This window comes from Gouania willdenowi, chromosome 4, assembly GCF_900634775.1.
Source record: "Gouania willdenowi chromosome 4, fGouWil2.1, whole genome shotgun sequence".
Classification (NCBI taxonomy): domain Eukaryota; kingdom Metazoa; phylum Chordata; class Actinopteri; order Blenniiformes; family Gobiesocidae; genus Gouania; species Gouania willdenowi.
The window spans coordinates 14,449,836-14,465,767 of NC_041047.1; the positions used below are offsets into that span (position 1 = coordinate 14,449,836).

General features: G+C 37.7%; 1 protein-coding gene across 1 annotated transcript; it reads right to left on the minus strand.

Annotated features, from left to right (window-relative positions):
- Positions 1-4,778: 4,778 nt before the first annotated feature.
- LOC114462083 (uncharacterized) lies at positions 4,779-15,774 on the minus strand. The gene is made up of 9 exons (XM_028444690.1): positions 15,419-15,774; positions 12,790-12,942; positions 12,477-12,582; positions 12,130-12,253; positions 8,636-10,984; positions 7,943-8,111; positions 7,204-7,366; positions 6,409-6,541; positions 4,779-5,599 (listed from the first exon to the last, which is right to left on the minus strand). The coding sequence occupies exons 1-9, from the start codon at positions 15,481-15,483 to the stop codon at positions 5,433-5,435; spliced, it is 3,429 nt and encodes a 1,142-aa protein (XP_028300491.1). The 5' UTR covers positions 15,484-15,774; the 3' UTR covers positions 4,779-5,432.
- Positions 15,775-15,932: the final 158 nt, after the last annotated feature.

The following is a 15,932-nucleotide window of genomic DNA, read 5'->3' on the forward strand; positions in this document are numbered from 1 at the left end:
CTCACTCTCGCTCCTGTCTCACTCTTTCTTCCCTTCACATCGTCCATGATCCAACCTCCCTCCACCCATCCACTATCAGTCAAATCAGGCTGGTTAGAGGGCTGATGTGCAGACCTTGTCATTCAGATTACAGCCTCATTGTCAGCTCAGGGCTATTCACTCACTCGCTCTGTGTGTGTTTCTGGTTGCGTGTCCCGGATCTTTCCTCCCACTGTCGCACTCCCGCGGCCAGAGAAGACCTTATAAAGCTACATTCCCTCTTCATCCACTTCTGTCAATTCCAACGCTGTCAATCACATCACAGTGGCTGGGAAGAGTGGGCCGGACCCCTCGCAGCAAGGACAGTCCAGGCATAGATTATGTGTGACAATTTAAAAAAAAGTTGTTATATTTATTTATTAGTTTGTTCTTTGGCACAAAACTTAAAGAGGGTCAGTAAAGTGCATTACATTTTCCTTTAAGTAACAGCTTATTTTCTAGTGCTTGTATTAGAACAGGGAGCTTGGATCACTTTAAACTGGTCAACTGGTCTCACCCTAAAATCCACATCTTGCCACCCTTAATAAATCGCGACCCATTTTTTTTTTTTTTTTTTATAGAATTCAACCAACCAATTTTAGTTTTTCAAAAATAGCTGTTGAAAACCCACACATACTGTATATAACATAAATCTATATATTTTCCTGTGCAACATGTTTTTCACAGCATGGCTGTAAAAAAAAAAAAAAAAATTTCAAAATGAAAGACAAGTCCAACATGATACATTAAGTATGTATTTATTTTTGACCAGCTGTCCGTGACCCACTCAGTACAGGACCGCAACCTACTTTGGGTCCCAACCCACCAGTTGAGAATCGCTGCTTTAAACAACTTGCAAGCACGTGTATGAAAAAGAAAAAAAAAAAAAAAACCTCACAGGAATAAAGGAGGTCACCAAACGTCTGATGTAAAGGTGAGAAACATCGATCTGTTGCTCAGTCATCCTCCTTGTTCAGATTAAGTGTGTGACTCAGCAGTGTGTGCTGTTTTCGTTTGAAGGTATTAGTGTGCTACAACAAAAAAATAACATCAACTGCTATTGATCAGCGTGAATCGCCAGTTTTATCCTCCAGCTAGCCTGAAGCTACTGAGGCATGTTGGTGCTTTTCTGGAGGCAACAGTGACTTTCAAAAACAGCCTGTGATGTCCACCAAAGAGCTGAGTGCATGAAAACCACCATGACTCAGGAGTTTCGAGATGACTCGATCCAACTAACTGTGGGTTTCAACATATTCAGTCGTTGCCATACGATGACGGCAACGCTGCCTTTGCTTTAGTCATCGTTGTGCTTTACGGTAGATAACAGTGTGTTTATGAGTGAGATATCAGGTTAGAGTCATTAATAAATACACATTTTTGTTTGAAATCTTAAGGAATCTAAAGCAAAGTGTGATCAGGGAGAACTAATGGCACAGGTCATGTTTCTGGCTTAGATTGGGGTCAGCAAACCAAAGCATAATAAGAGTCACTTAAGCTCCGCCCATCAAACAAACAGGACCCTGAGAGAGGCAGATCAAGCTCCATTGTAAGTTATTACAATTAAGGGTGAAAGAAAAAATCGATTCGGCGACTACATTGTGATATTTCACCACGTGATTTTCGTATCGATCCAACAATGTCCACATTGATTTATTTAATCATGTTTTTTAATGAAAAACATTTAATTGCGCTAACAAGCATAACACAGAAACGCCCAGTCACTAGATGTCAGTGAACATCAGACTTGGTTTACTATCTCACTCCTCAATGCATTTTAGCTTGGAAGTTGATTGTACTTTATTTTCTTAAAACATACTGGGCACTTTTATAGATGTATATATGGGTACTTTAAAAAATGTAAAAAAAAATGTAATTTGACAGTTTGATAAACATACCACTTGTTTTTTCATATTGGCTCTTGAATTACAGTTAGTTACCATTTACTTGTTCAGTTTAAAAAAAATGAAACACATTGTATTTCATACCATTTTTGTACTTTATAACTATTGATATCCCAATGTACGGTATTGTTTAATATCTGGATATATCATAGTGTGACATGCAAATTGTATTGTATCATCATATTCATTGGTTATTGACCCCTGGCCTATATGGTTGATAGAAAGCCTTTTTATCTCAAACAAGTCATTTGTGCCTGTTCCTGGTTCTAAGCTCGGACGTATTTATGTGCAGGACATTAAACGTGGAGAACGCCTGTAATATTTCATGATATTATTACTGTTGGTGGGTAACGTGTGTAAATGGGAAAATCAGACTGCTTCTATAAAAGTAGTAAAAGCTTGTTTGAAAGCTAGTCGTAATCATTTTTATCCTTTTAATCTTCATTGTACAAAGTTGTTGCTATAACAGATATTAATTTTAGGAGTCATTGAATAGGCTACAGTAATTCGCAGAAAGTTTCATAAAACACGTGTGACCTTTCCCAGCGTCCTGCTTATCAATAAAAACAATGTTTTAGTTAGAAAATGTAGGATATGTAAGCTGCTTATTCAGAAGCTCCGACTGGAAACATGCTAGCTCTGCATTTCAAAGCAGACTGTCATCCCTGGTCACCATCAGGTCCGTGATCGCTTCAGTGAACATTCAACGCTGTCGGTGAGTTTGTGCTAGATTGGAAAAACCATCGACCGTTGACTGTACCCTGCGGCCAGCCTTTGTCACCAAGTGTCCTCGAGAGAAGGGAAATGAAGCTAAAAACATGTACGCGAGGTTGACAAGTTTATTGGAAAAGAGAATCTCAGCAGCAGCACGACGGACGCTCCTGCTGCGCAAACTCTGAAAAAAGGGCTTCCAGCTCCCAAACTACAGCAAAGGTCACAATCAACATTCATTGCTGTCGGTGGGTTTAACTTTGTGGAAGAGCTCACTGAACAATGAATGCAACTGTGTCCCAGATTTCATCCGACCGTCACAAAGATTTGTGTCACGATATGCTGATGATGCCATTATTTATGTCACTGCCTACCGTGCACAACAGCCACACGTGGGTAGTGTGAACTGACAGGCAACACAGATTACATCTTGATCGCACCGCGGGCTGCAGGAGTTGGGCTACAGGGACATGAGATTACAAAGACAAGCCCAATGCAATCAGAAATATGACTTTGGGAGAAAAAAAAAAATATTTGGCTTTATGGTTAAGGACTTTTGAATTATTCACTCATTTTATGTCATCATAAAGTAAATTGCATAATGTAAACAAATGAATTTCAACTGAAGCATGACCTTCTGCAAAAAGAATAAATGAATAATTGTTTATATTTTGATTTATGCGTTGTCTTGTTTCTTCATGTCAAGTGAAATAAACGTATTTGCTTTTTCTTTGTGTCTTGTTTGTGTTGCAAGTAAAGAATTTATGGAACTAAAATAAAATGTGACGTGAGGACATTACCTCAGATTTATTTGGATATTTGACATCCACAATCCATAAGTTGACTTAATACATTATTTCTTGCTCTTTAATATAATTAAAATTATATATATATATAATTTTGTATAGTGATATCTTACTGTATTGCACCACGAACATGATCATTTTTTGTTTTTTTTTTTTTTTTTTTACATCAGTGGCATTATTACTAGGTTTTGTTTGGGTTTTTTGCACTATTAGCAAAAGCGTGTTTTCATTTTGAAATAAAATTCAGCAAAAAAATAATTTCTTTTTAATGACATAATATATAAACTAAACAGAACACACAAGAGCTGATGTAAATTATTTTTCAGTCGATATTATCTAGTAAACAAAATGATGCTCCTTTAAAGATTCATGGGTGTGGAATTATATCTGAACAAAGCCTCACATTATGGAAGGAGATGCTTGCTATGTGATACAGGTTGAAACTTAAGTTAGAATAGTACCCCCAACCATCTCTATGAGGGGTCAATGTCTAACCTTTCAGGACAAGGAAAAGGAAGAAGAAAGCAGAACATTGCGCTGAATAAATGAAGCAAATCACCCAATCTCCAGTGAAGCTTATCAGAGCCTCTTATGACTTATTTAAATTGCCATGTTTAATGACATTTTACAACTTAAAAGTAGTCAATTAGTTTCAACGTGTTGACTCTTTCTAATACAGATGTTTTATTAACCTATGTTAATGTAGGCTACACACCTGCATGTGGCCCACGCTGATGGCAGAGGTCAGTTGATGCTGAGAAGTACCCGAGTAGATTGTTTTTATTTAGTCTGGTGCGTCTTTGAAAAGCAGAGCCAGTGTGTGTTGCTGATGTGAATGAACTAGTTTAAAGAAATCAAAAGCTGATCTGTGAAATGTAGGGTTAGCTTTCACGATCATAACAGTTGTTCTGATAACCGATTAATGAAACTTGAAAAATACAAGAGAAAAAAAAAAATGGTCCACATTACAAGTGGAGAAAAATCAAAGTCAAATTTACTAAAATACTGTTATACCGTTTATACTAGGTGAGCTAACATATTTTATCCAACAGAGGGAGCTTAAAGACGAGGAAAAAAGGGTGATTTCAAGTTTAGACCTACAGCAGAAACTACTGAAAGTATTGATATTGTATGAAACAAAACCTAAATCTGACGCAAATAAATCCAGGAAACAAATAAAAAGATCACTTAAGAAGCTTTATTTACAAAACCTGACTGAAAAGGTGTTCAACACACACATCTTACAAAAGCATTGGTGTCATTTTCAGAGCAAAAATTTGCACCATATCGATATTTGCAGTTTTAAACCTTTAACTAAAGGTCATAGTTTTAATGCGTCTTTTGGTTTAAAAAAATTTTAACTTCCAAATGATTGAGTAATGTTCACTACACTTCATAAGCCTCTGAGCTGTGACTCCAAAGAAAGCTGCTCTAGTAAAACACAAAAATATAAACAAGTACGAGAACAAACTGACACAATATTGAAATGCACCTACAACCATTTACTACACAAAAATTATCACTAATCATCTTTTTAATAAAACTATAACGTCTCATAATTGACAACTTTTGGAAATGTGAAATAATGAGTTTGCATAATTCGAGTACCTCTCTGACAACAATTAAGCTTCTGAGCTCATGATGTTCTTTATCTGAAACTACAAACTAAAAATGACACAATAAAAGTCATTGAAGGCAAACACCTTCTAACTGCTGAGTCCTGAATTACATCTAAAATCCAAACTTTTTCTTCTTTTTAAATCACATAAAACTCACTCCAGTATGTTTGACCATAATTACCAGTCACAGAAATGTCCCTGGAGATGAAAGAAAGACAGAATCCACAGCTAAAGCGGTGCAAAATTATAATTTTTTCCAATAAATTGGCCAGTTTAAGGTATTTTAACAATCCTTTTTCTCGGCCGTCAGTAGTGTTTTTTTTTTTTGTGTGAGATGCTGTTTTGAAGCCAATGTTGCATCCATGCTGCAGGGGGCTCTACTGTCTGATATCTGCTGGTCTTAGTTGTCGCTCCCCCTCAGCCAGAAAGATCTGCATGGCTCGGTAAAGCAGATGAACGCCGACTTCCCGCTTCCTTTTCCCCTGCCAGTTAGACACCACGCCATAGAAATCTCCTCGTTTCTGATTGGTCAGCATCTTCAAGCCTGAAACGGCAGATTAGAATCTGAATACTCAGTGTAGTTGGGATAAATAATGAATAATCACACGATATACGACAGTTCATAAACTTTGAGTCTCATTTGAAATCTATTTCTATCATTCACTTTACAGACATCACTGGTGATAAGACCAGGGTTACATTTTTCAGCTACAATTCATTCTTGTGTTATCATCTCTTATAATAACGGGTCCTAAATCAGGTGTAAAATACAGTAAAAACAAATACATCTATCATATAAGTTCTTTCCTATCTATTGGTTACCTTGTTAGGCGTTCTAATCAATGAAAATAGAATAGAATAGAATCCTTTTATTGTCATTGCACGTGCACATGTACATTGCACATGTCTCTCCCAACGACGTTCAGGAACATTTCAAAGATTCATGCCAAATAGACACAATCATCATAAAAACTGTATAAGTTACGGTAAAAGTCTGTCGGAATAAAAAGCATAGTATCAGTATAAAAGTAGAAAATAAGTTTTTAATATTTTTGGTGTGGGTGTTTGAGCCTTTTTTTGCGTCAGTATACCTCAATTTATTTATTTATTTAAAAGGTAAAATGTGGGAAAGCTTGATATGGAACATATTTGAATAATTCTTAAATACATATGAACATGGTTCCCCAGTTGTGCGTTAAATTACAACTGACAATTTTTTATAGAATTTTCAAGGCAAATACAACTACAGTCCATTATCTAAACTCAATTACAATTTCATTACGATGACGACAGCAACACATTTTAAAAATGACAATTATAATTGATCCCAACCCTGGATAAGAGTGTACTTACTGATGGCCTCCACCATGCAGGCCTCTCTCGTGTAAGCCTCCACTGGGATGACATTCTGGAAACAATGCAGAGAGATGACGCCCTGCCCCGCGTTCCACACCTGAAGAATGTGTTGCACTTTGGGACACAGTTTCTGCCAGAAAACAAAAGGGATGAGATCCTTGACTAGACTATAGGGCTGCCAACTTTGGTCATTCAGTCGACTAATTGGTCGATGCCATCGTGGTCGACCAAGATTTGTTGCACAAGCATCCACTATTGAATCAATCCTTTTTCTGCACAAGAACATGGATTATCCTTAAATTTGATACATTAATTATGTAAATAGATCCACTGCTGACTGTGGCGCCATGTGTTAGTTTCCCCGTGTGCTGATCTGATGTTGACATTAACAGTTGTTTATTAATAAAAGCAGACTTACCACTAAAACAAGTCATTTGTATGAGGAAAAAATAGGTTTTAATTGTCGTTTTCAGGTCGGGAACGGATATAAATACCTATTGTCTGTCAGACCTGTGGGTTTCTCTTATGCTTTGTCGGGTTCTGGTCAAAGCTTGAATAAGGTTCATATCATAAATGGTCTGTGTTTAAAAGCAAATCGGCACCACAAAAATTAAATATTTGTCTCTCTTTTTCTTTCTCCTCATCCTCCTCTGCACCTGTTCATTCATTCTCCTTTTTTCCCTTTGTTTTTTGTTTTTGGTTGACTAATTGCTACATGTGCCATAGCCTTGGTCGACCAACCATTACCATGGGTGACTACAGCCCAACTAGACTAGTCATGATATGTTTTACCTTGGCGGTCTTGTCTCCTTTAAAGTACTCCAAAGCTTCGTAGAGATGGCTGTAGGGACGAGAGCGTTTTCCTTTGCCCACATAAAAGATGGCATGGATAAAAGTCTGGAAACACTCGTGTGGGGTCATTGTGTTACTGCGAAATGGGAGGTTTTTAGTCACCCTGTCAGAGAAAGACAAAGAAGCCATAATGGAAGTTAAAAGGAGCTTTTATACAAAGTTTGATGCATTTATTAGACATTTGTTAAAATATTTAATTTTGTAAAATCATTCATGTGAAAAAAAGAATCCCTCTGCTTCTTTATTAAGATATAACTGGTCATTTTGAACAGGGGAAACAATTATTGTTGATGTTAAAATGATATATTCATTTAGGTTTTTTAATCATCTATTCATTTTTTTTTTCTCACAAATGTTCTTTCTGTTAAAGTTCTTCTACATAGAGCATCACCCGCAAACTACAAAGCATAAAATATGTAAATATGAATTTACCGTAGTTTTTTTAGGGAGGGTTTTGATTTAAAACTTACACTGGGTGGTGGTCCAATACATTAGCTCAACAAAAAAAAAGTTTAAATGAACATGACACAAAAGAATACCAAAAATAAATATTTTCCCTTTACAGTTGACTTTTTCATCGTTTGGTAGAAAATATTTCATCAACAGGTTGGTGTTCATTGGTGTTAATTTTTTAACTATGTCTCAGCAAAAAACTAAATCTAAAGAACAAATGGCAGACCTCGGGTCGAGCAGCAGGTAGTTGAAGCTGGACTTGATTTTGCCTTCCCTCCATTTACGGTTTTGATCTGGTTGGTCAAACTGTTGACACAGAGCCTGCTCGTCAGCGTTGCAATCAGGCAGATTAAAGGTCCGGAGGACTCGGCACAGCTCGGGAGAATAACCTAAATCTAAGAATTAAGTGAAAAACAACAAATAACACAAGTTAGTGAGATAGTATGTATTTCTATATTTTAAACCAAACACTAAACATACTAAATCCATGTCATCCACTGAACCAATGTCAACTAGAGACAAAAACTCCCAAAAAACTGTAAATACATGTGAATAAATTACTTTCATTTTACTTTTGAAAAGATGTACAGGTAGTTATATTTACCTTTTTAGAGAGAAAATAAACATGGCTACAAAACCTTCCATGCTCAAGTCTTTACCGATCTCCGTAATTCCACCAACCACCCCACCTTCAAATCCAAACTCAAAACCCATCAGTTTCAACTGGCCTACTCACTATACCTGCATAATTTTGTTCCTCACCCTCTGTATTATATGCTGTCTTTTATCTTTCTTTAAATTCAATGTATTATTATTTAAAAATGTCTTGAGTTTTATCCTAATTATACAGTAGCTCAGAAATCATTAGGTTACATTGTAGCCTGCCATATCAAACAAAAGAAACCTTCTTGCACATTACCTGTCTGACTTGGATCAATCTGCTCCTCACCATGTTGTGATTGGCTGTTGGAGTCCTGCAATAGACGACACAGCCTTCGCATGTAAGTGGGTCGAGTACGGCTGCTGATGGGTCCCGGACTCTCACCCAGCTCCACAAGCTTCTGTCTCAACTTCTTGTCGGTCAATCCTCTGGTTTCTTTCAGTAAACTGTCAGAAAATCCATTACTTTCTTCCTTAAGCGGCTCCACCTGCGGTTTCTGGTTCTCTTTCCCTTTAAAGGCCTTCATGTCTTGCAGCATGGAACGCCAGTCATAAAGGACGGTCTCCTCGCTGCTGCTGATGCTCAGGCTGGAGCTGAGAGTGGTGTCTGACGTTGGTGGGACGTGGGTCTCGATCAGTCTGTGACCCTGTTCCGTGTCGGTGTAAAGATACTCCACTGGTTCGTCCAGGTCTCGAATGAGCGGACGCCCTCCAGGAGTGTAGGAGAGGCTAGCCAGGCTCTGTGGCCGCTGACGGCTTGAGAGTCGACTCATGCTGTATCTAGGAGTGCATCCGGTACCTTGACTGCAAGGTAAATGGTCTTCATTAGACCTCCGTGGGGAGAAGTAGCTGGAGCTGGATGAGGAGGATGCAGATGCAGATACTGATGCTGAGTCTGACTGAGAGCTACAGTCCTCTGTGATACACACATCTTGGGTGTTTGGGTCATCTTGACTTTCCACCGCAGAGACGTTCTTCCCAGTTGTGGCTTTCTCCTCATCTGCACTGGTCAGATCGTCAGTCAGAAACTCCTCCTGGCTCCGCTTCTTGCCTTGAATAACTAAAATAATTTCTGCAAGGTGTTGTTCGTAGGCATCCATTGAATCATCTTCTTTTTTTTCAATGATAATTGTGTCGCACAAACTTTGTGATCCAGCAGTACAATCACCTTTAGGCAGGATGAACGTATCTGCTTGGCTGTTACTTACACTTGATCCAAGTGTGTGCGCGCAAGATTGGCTGTCCTGCTTATCGACCCCTCCTGTCATACTGCTTGTATTACAAAATGTCTGTGGAGAACCGTAAGTGTCTTTACTGCTCTGAGATCTTGGAGTCTTGCGGCATGATCGAACTGGCGTGGGTAGAGTGTCGTCAAACAAGGACGTAGCATTGAGACTTTCAGTTCTACTTGTTTTCATGGAGCAACGACTTAGCCTTGAGCACGTCCTGCCTGTGACAAAGGGACTGGGTGTGAATTTAAGGCCACTGCTTTGTGCTGATGCTTCATGTAAAGTTGATTTGGAGGCTGGCACTAACTGGTCAACACTATGTGTACTGGAACTGTTCTCACATGGACCAGTGCTAGAGTCACTTGCTGTATGATTGACCTCAGACAAGGTGAGATTATCACGCATACTCATTACAGGTCCTGTAGTTTCTGGTTTCAAACCAATCTCAGGCTCTGCTTTAGTAGGTGGATCAATTTCATTATGTCTTGTTGATTGCTGCTCAGAATCAGTAGAAATCGGAGGTGTTTGGTCAGCGACCTCCTTTAGCTGTCTAGGATGTTCAGAACTATCCAAAGCACTGGTGTAGTGGTCGCTTTCACAGCTACTGTAATGACTGCCACCAGTACCACTACTACTGCTGCTGCCAATATACAAACAAGCATTCTTGTCAGGTACGTTCATCTGAATCACTTTGACATCTTCGCCTTCTTGTTCATCGTCACTTTCTTCCAGAACGCGAGGACGAATCACTGTTTTCTCCAAGTCTTCCTCTGTGCTCTCGCTGCTTTCCCTGCAGAAAACATAAACATGATCGGGGGACGTGACATCGATGCCCTGTGTGTCCAACACAGTCGCCATGCGCTCTGTATCAAGGAAGTCGGAGTAGTCGGACATGTCGAAGGGTAAAGTGCAGACGCTTGGGCTAGCACTGATACCAGGATGTTGCTTGGGAGATTCTGGACTAAAAACAGGGAAATGCTCATCAATATTATTGAAACTTACACTCTTTCGACTTGTCCTGAAAGAGGAAAATACAGGAAGGTTGTCTCTTCTAGAAGGAGAGGCAATGCCTTCATTTGGAGCTGTTAGAGCTTTGTCTTTAGGTAAGTGTGTGCCATGATCAGTAAACAAAGAATCATTTTTCAGAAGACCCATCTCTGACATGCGAGTACTAGAAAGTAGCGAGGCACCAGAGGGTCTGCTCGATGGCATTCCTCTGAAACTTGGCCTGTTGTCAATCGTGGATAAGTTGAAAAAAGATGAGCGTCTTGTGCTGCTTAGTGGAACTTCTCCAAAGTCGCTTATTCCAGAGAGATGCGAGGTGAGGCTGTAGTCAGAGTCTGAGTAGCTTGATGTGTCCGTCAGATCAGAATACACAGCTGTGGAGACAGAGAGGTAGATTTCATCCATCAGATCACATCTGTCAAACTCAAGGCCCAGGGGCCAAATCTGGCCCTTTAGACCTTCCAATTCGGCCCGCAGGCAAAAAGTTAAAAAGACAGAAAAAACATAAATTATTGTCTGAATTACCAAATAATTGAGTTGTAATAATGTAACAAATCCAATGAAACTCCACAATATTTGGAGGATCGCAATTGTCTTTTCTTTTTTTTATCAAATGACTGCAGTCATTTTTAATCTCAAATTGTTCAAAGAACTCAATTGTCATAAAATTATGTCACATAATTTCCCCAAATTAAATATAAAATTGGTTACAAAATCTATGAAATTTAAAAGAGAAAATCCTGCAGGGACTGATATCTGTCACTTTGCCTAGATATTGTCACCGCATTACATACTTTATGTATAATTTATACGTCGTATAAAGAGCAAACTTGGGGACATAAATGTTGAAATTGCTCGTTTTCCCATCTAAAATCTGTGGCTAACTTAAGATCAAACTATTTCGTATCCCGATTTAAAGTGAGTTTGACACCCCTGCATTAGATAAAAGGGAAACCAGTGACATTTAGGGGCACAAATGGCTTAATCACTCTGTAATCAGTATTTATCTAGTATTTCTATGCAAGCATGCTTTGTTGAAAAAAAAAATAAAATAAATATAAGATTTGATGGGAAAAAAAGGAGAATATCGATTAAATCATGACCAGATTCTGAAGTCAATAATGTGCAATAATGTTATTAGCACATTACATTTTTGGACTTTGGTTTCCTAGCTTGTTTAACATAAAAAGCAAATATTCAAAGCTCTATAGTAATAGCATTAGTTTGTATACACTTAGTTTAGTGAGTTGCAATTGTACACCTCTACTTCAAATGGATTACAGTATTTGGTTGAAAAATCTAAATTTTATGGTAATCTAGTAATTCAAACGTGATAATTTTAACGTGTCATATTTCATACATACGTTTTTGAGGCCTCTGATACATGTACAAATGTATCGAGGATTCTATCTATAAAGCATGCATTCTGAATATTTGCAGATTTAAACCCGAGTTTTAAAGTCCTAAATATTTGTATTTAAATCCTTACAAGACAGAATTGACAGAAACATTTTCTCACAGTAGTGGAATTGTGGTAGGTCTTCGTCCTCTTTTTCCACCGAGCTGCTCTGGTACTCCTGAAGAAGAAGAGCACATTTCCGATTTTCTTGCTGCTCTGCAAGCTGCTGTGGGGTGTTTCCTTCCTGCATGTGGAGAAAAAAATCAATCAATAAAACAAATCAATGTAAACCGAAGCAAGTTTAAATTAATATAATTGGTCAACAACATCCAAGTATGAAATACAAAGACACAACGAAGGCTTGATATCACGTGGTTCGTGGTTTCTATAAATGAACAGCTTTCCTGTTCAGATCTTCCAACTTTGAACATTTTATTAATAAAAATACTGAAAAAAACTTGTCTTACATCGTCTTTTATGTTGGGGTTTCCTCCATTCATCAATAGTAGCTTAATATTTTGAAAACATCCCCAAAGTGCAGCAACATGAAGAGGTGTCAGACCTTCTGCCGACCTTGGAAAAACATCATGAATGGAAACAATTTTTTAAAATACACGAATATTGTAATTACATGTGGCAAGTCACAGTTTGGGGTTCATTTCAACACAAAAATTAAAAGAAATAAACAAACTAAAACTTGACAAAGAAAAACAAAGCATCAGTAAATATTTTACTCATTGACAATGATCAAAGTTTGGGTTACTGTGTTTTTATTCCTACCTAATATTGGGGTTTGCTCCCTGTCGAAGCAACAGTCTTAGGCAGCGTGTGTTCTTTTCACTTTCTTTGCCAACTGCCAAGTGTATCGCAGCCACCCCTTTACGACCCACCATGTCAGGGTGAGCTCCTGCTGAAAGAAGCAGCTGCACAGATCTGCCACAGCACAGAGAAAATGACAATGTCATGAACTATGAGACAACAAACTGTCCTGGTCTTTAACTTACTACAAAGTTGATATAACATAAAATACATTTAAAAAGTGATAGTAAATGTAACAAACTAATAGGATATAAAAGAAAAACAAGCCAAAGATAAGTAGTTAAGCGTGTCCAACTAATGGAAATGATGCAACTCAGAAAACCTAAAAAGAAATTAAATTACCCTATGTAGCAGTGGTAAAAACAATCATTATGATAGTACTATAATATGGGATGCCAAATGTAGAACCTCAGTTACTTTTTCATAGCCGACAAATTTTGAACAATCAGCTCACTTTCCTCACATTTAGCTAATTTTTCTTTCGTTTGAGACATAAATTCATGTAAAACAGCATGTTCTATATCATAGTTAAAAATGTGTACACATGAAAAATGCATCTAAATGTAAATGTTAAATCTAAATATAAAAGTTAAATTTAAATATAAATGTTAAATCGGTTGCCAAGGGTAAAGCTAAATGTTTAGAAATTATACAAGGTGGGCTGGTCAGCACCTGTCAATCACGAGGCCCCGCCCACACAACTGACCGCGGCTCAGTGAGTGAGAAGAGGGGAAGAGCGAGATATTTCCAAACTGACGAACTCGGTAATGACTGGCGTACAGACGGCACAACAGCTGTCGGAATGTGTGGACAACAGCCCTCACACAGTTTACCAGATGTAGATTTGCTGAGAGTACCACCATGCTGTATGTACACTTTTTCACTTTTTTATTTTATTGCATAATTGTGACCGTCACCAGCCCTCCCTCAGGGAGGGTAAGAAACACTTTATGAAAGGGAGGATATAAAAAGAGAGGGCAGTGTTACACCTAGGTGAGGGGGAGGGGAACAGGGAACAGGGAAGAGGGAGTCAAGGTAGGAAAATGGAAGGGGTGGGGATGAGTCGACTGTTTTAAGGTGAGAGTGAAATGTGATGTTATAGTTGTGCATATTATCTTGTGTAATCAGTTCAGCCAGTCTGTATGTCAACTTGCTTTTGCCAGTGATGAAGACCGAGGATGCAAGACCTTGGAGGGTGGGGTGTGTGTGGAGTGTGGGCGGAGCCTTGTGATCAACAGTTAGATTTAGATCTAACATTTAGATTTACAGTTAACATTTAGATTTACAGTTAACATTTAGATTTAACTTTTACATTTAGAGTTAACATTTACAATTTACATTTAGATTTAACATTTACATTTCATGTTTACTCATTTTAAAAAAAAATGACAGAACATGCTGTTTTACATGAATTTGTCTCAAATGAAAGGGAAATGAGCAAAATGTGAGGAAAGTAGTGGTGTGAAAAAAAATCGATTTCACAATATATCGCAATTTTTTGGGTGCCGATTTTAAATAAAATATTTTTATTTAAAAATGTTTTTATATTTAATCAATATTTTTGTGTATTTGTGCCTGCAATATTCATGTATTTATGTACATTTTATTTTCATATAATCTGTTCAGTGCTTTAAATGACACAATTGGAGAAATAATTTTTTCTTATTTTTGTGCATTATCAGTAACTCATGGTGATTTATTCTCAATGTTCTCACTTACAGTTGTTACAATGCCGCCATTATGTTGTAATGGTTATTTTGAGACTTCTACACAGTAGTTTCAGTGAAAAGAAACTTTATTTTATGATGGCAGTGTGTAACACTACATTTTCTTTTTTTTCCGTGAAAATGTGCAAAAACACTAATAATCATTGCAACATCCTTGCCAATACTCACCCTAGAGGTGAATGGAGTTATAAATTCAATGTGGGTTATTGTGTCTTTTTACTAAAAGAATAAAATTACACAGAATGATATGTACTAGGCTACAATAAGGCATGCCAGAGCCTTGACATATTAAGAAATAAATTGTAAAAATGCAAGGCACATCTTAACAATCAGGTACATCAAAGATAGATTTAAAAACAAAATTATTATTATTATTATTATTATTATTGTTATTTTTATTAACTACATATTGTTGCAGCCGTGGAGAGGAAGCCGACTGCAAGGGATTGTGGGAAGTACACAGTTGTGTCCTGTTTACCACTTTATAGTGGAATTGTGCCCTTTATTAGGCAATGTTCTGAAGTGGCTGTTTATATCTAAGTTGTGCCTTCATTTATTGAGTGACAAAGGTAGAAATAAGTGCGCTATTTGTGCACCGTGAGCAAGGTTTATGTGAGCGGCAGTGACGATGCGTGCATACTTTCACAACAATAGCTGCAATATTAAATCGAACAAGCTTATTAGGAGTTTTACTTCCCCCAGATCATTTGTGGTCCGATGCAGAACTATTACTACTTGATACCAATGTAGGAGGAATATATGAACATATGGAAATGAAAGGAGAGAACACTGTCAGTGGTCAAGCTGATGAAAAGTAAAGAAAAGACATGTCTAGGCATAACAAAGAAGAAGCAAAAACTCACCTCGGCTCTCCATCTTTCACCGCCTTACAAAGTTGACTCTCCAGACTCTTCTTTTTCCCATCCATGTTCCAGACAGCGGTGAAGGTAATTCAAAACAAAATCATCCTTTAATGGACAGCCAAACAATCAGCCTAAACTAGCTTCCTCTATGTTATTGTTAGCCACCGAGGCTAATAGTAGCAACTAAGCTTTCACCCTTAAACCATGAGTTCCATTAAAAATGCTGGTTCCCGTATTGATCCTGTTATGAGTTTAGATTGGATCGAGAACTTCTAGCTGTACATTTGTTTGTTTTTAATTTTTTTGATTGAACATAATTAGGCAAATATTAATTATTTGCTGGACTTCGTGTTGAAGCTCAGTGTGAATGACGGATTAAACTTCCCTCCCAGAGTGTAGCCGGAAATGCAGCCGGATGTCCCGCCCTAAGACAACATTGATTGGACAATCTTCCACCAATAATATGGAACGGTTAAAATAGAGTAGATAATAATAATAATAATAATAATAATAA

Coding starts and splice junctions, on each gene's coding strand:
- LOC114462083 (XM_028444690.1), bottom strand. CDS start 15,483: ATGGATGGGAAAAAGAAGAGTCTGGAGAGTCAACTTTGTAAGGCGGTG. Junction 8,112..8,635: donor GATTGATCCAAGTCAGACAG/GTAATGTGCAAG, acceptor CTTAATTCTTAG/ATTTAGGTTATTCTCCCGAG. Junction 7,367..7,942: donor TACCTGCTGCTCGACCCGAG/GTCTGCCATTTG, acceptor TTTCTCTGACAG/GGTGACTAAAAACCTCCCAT.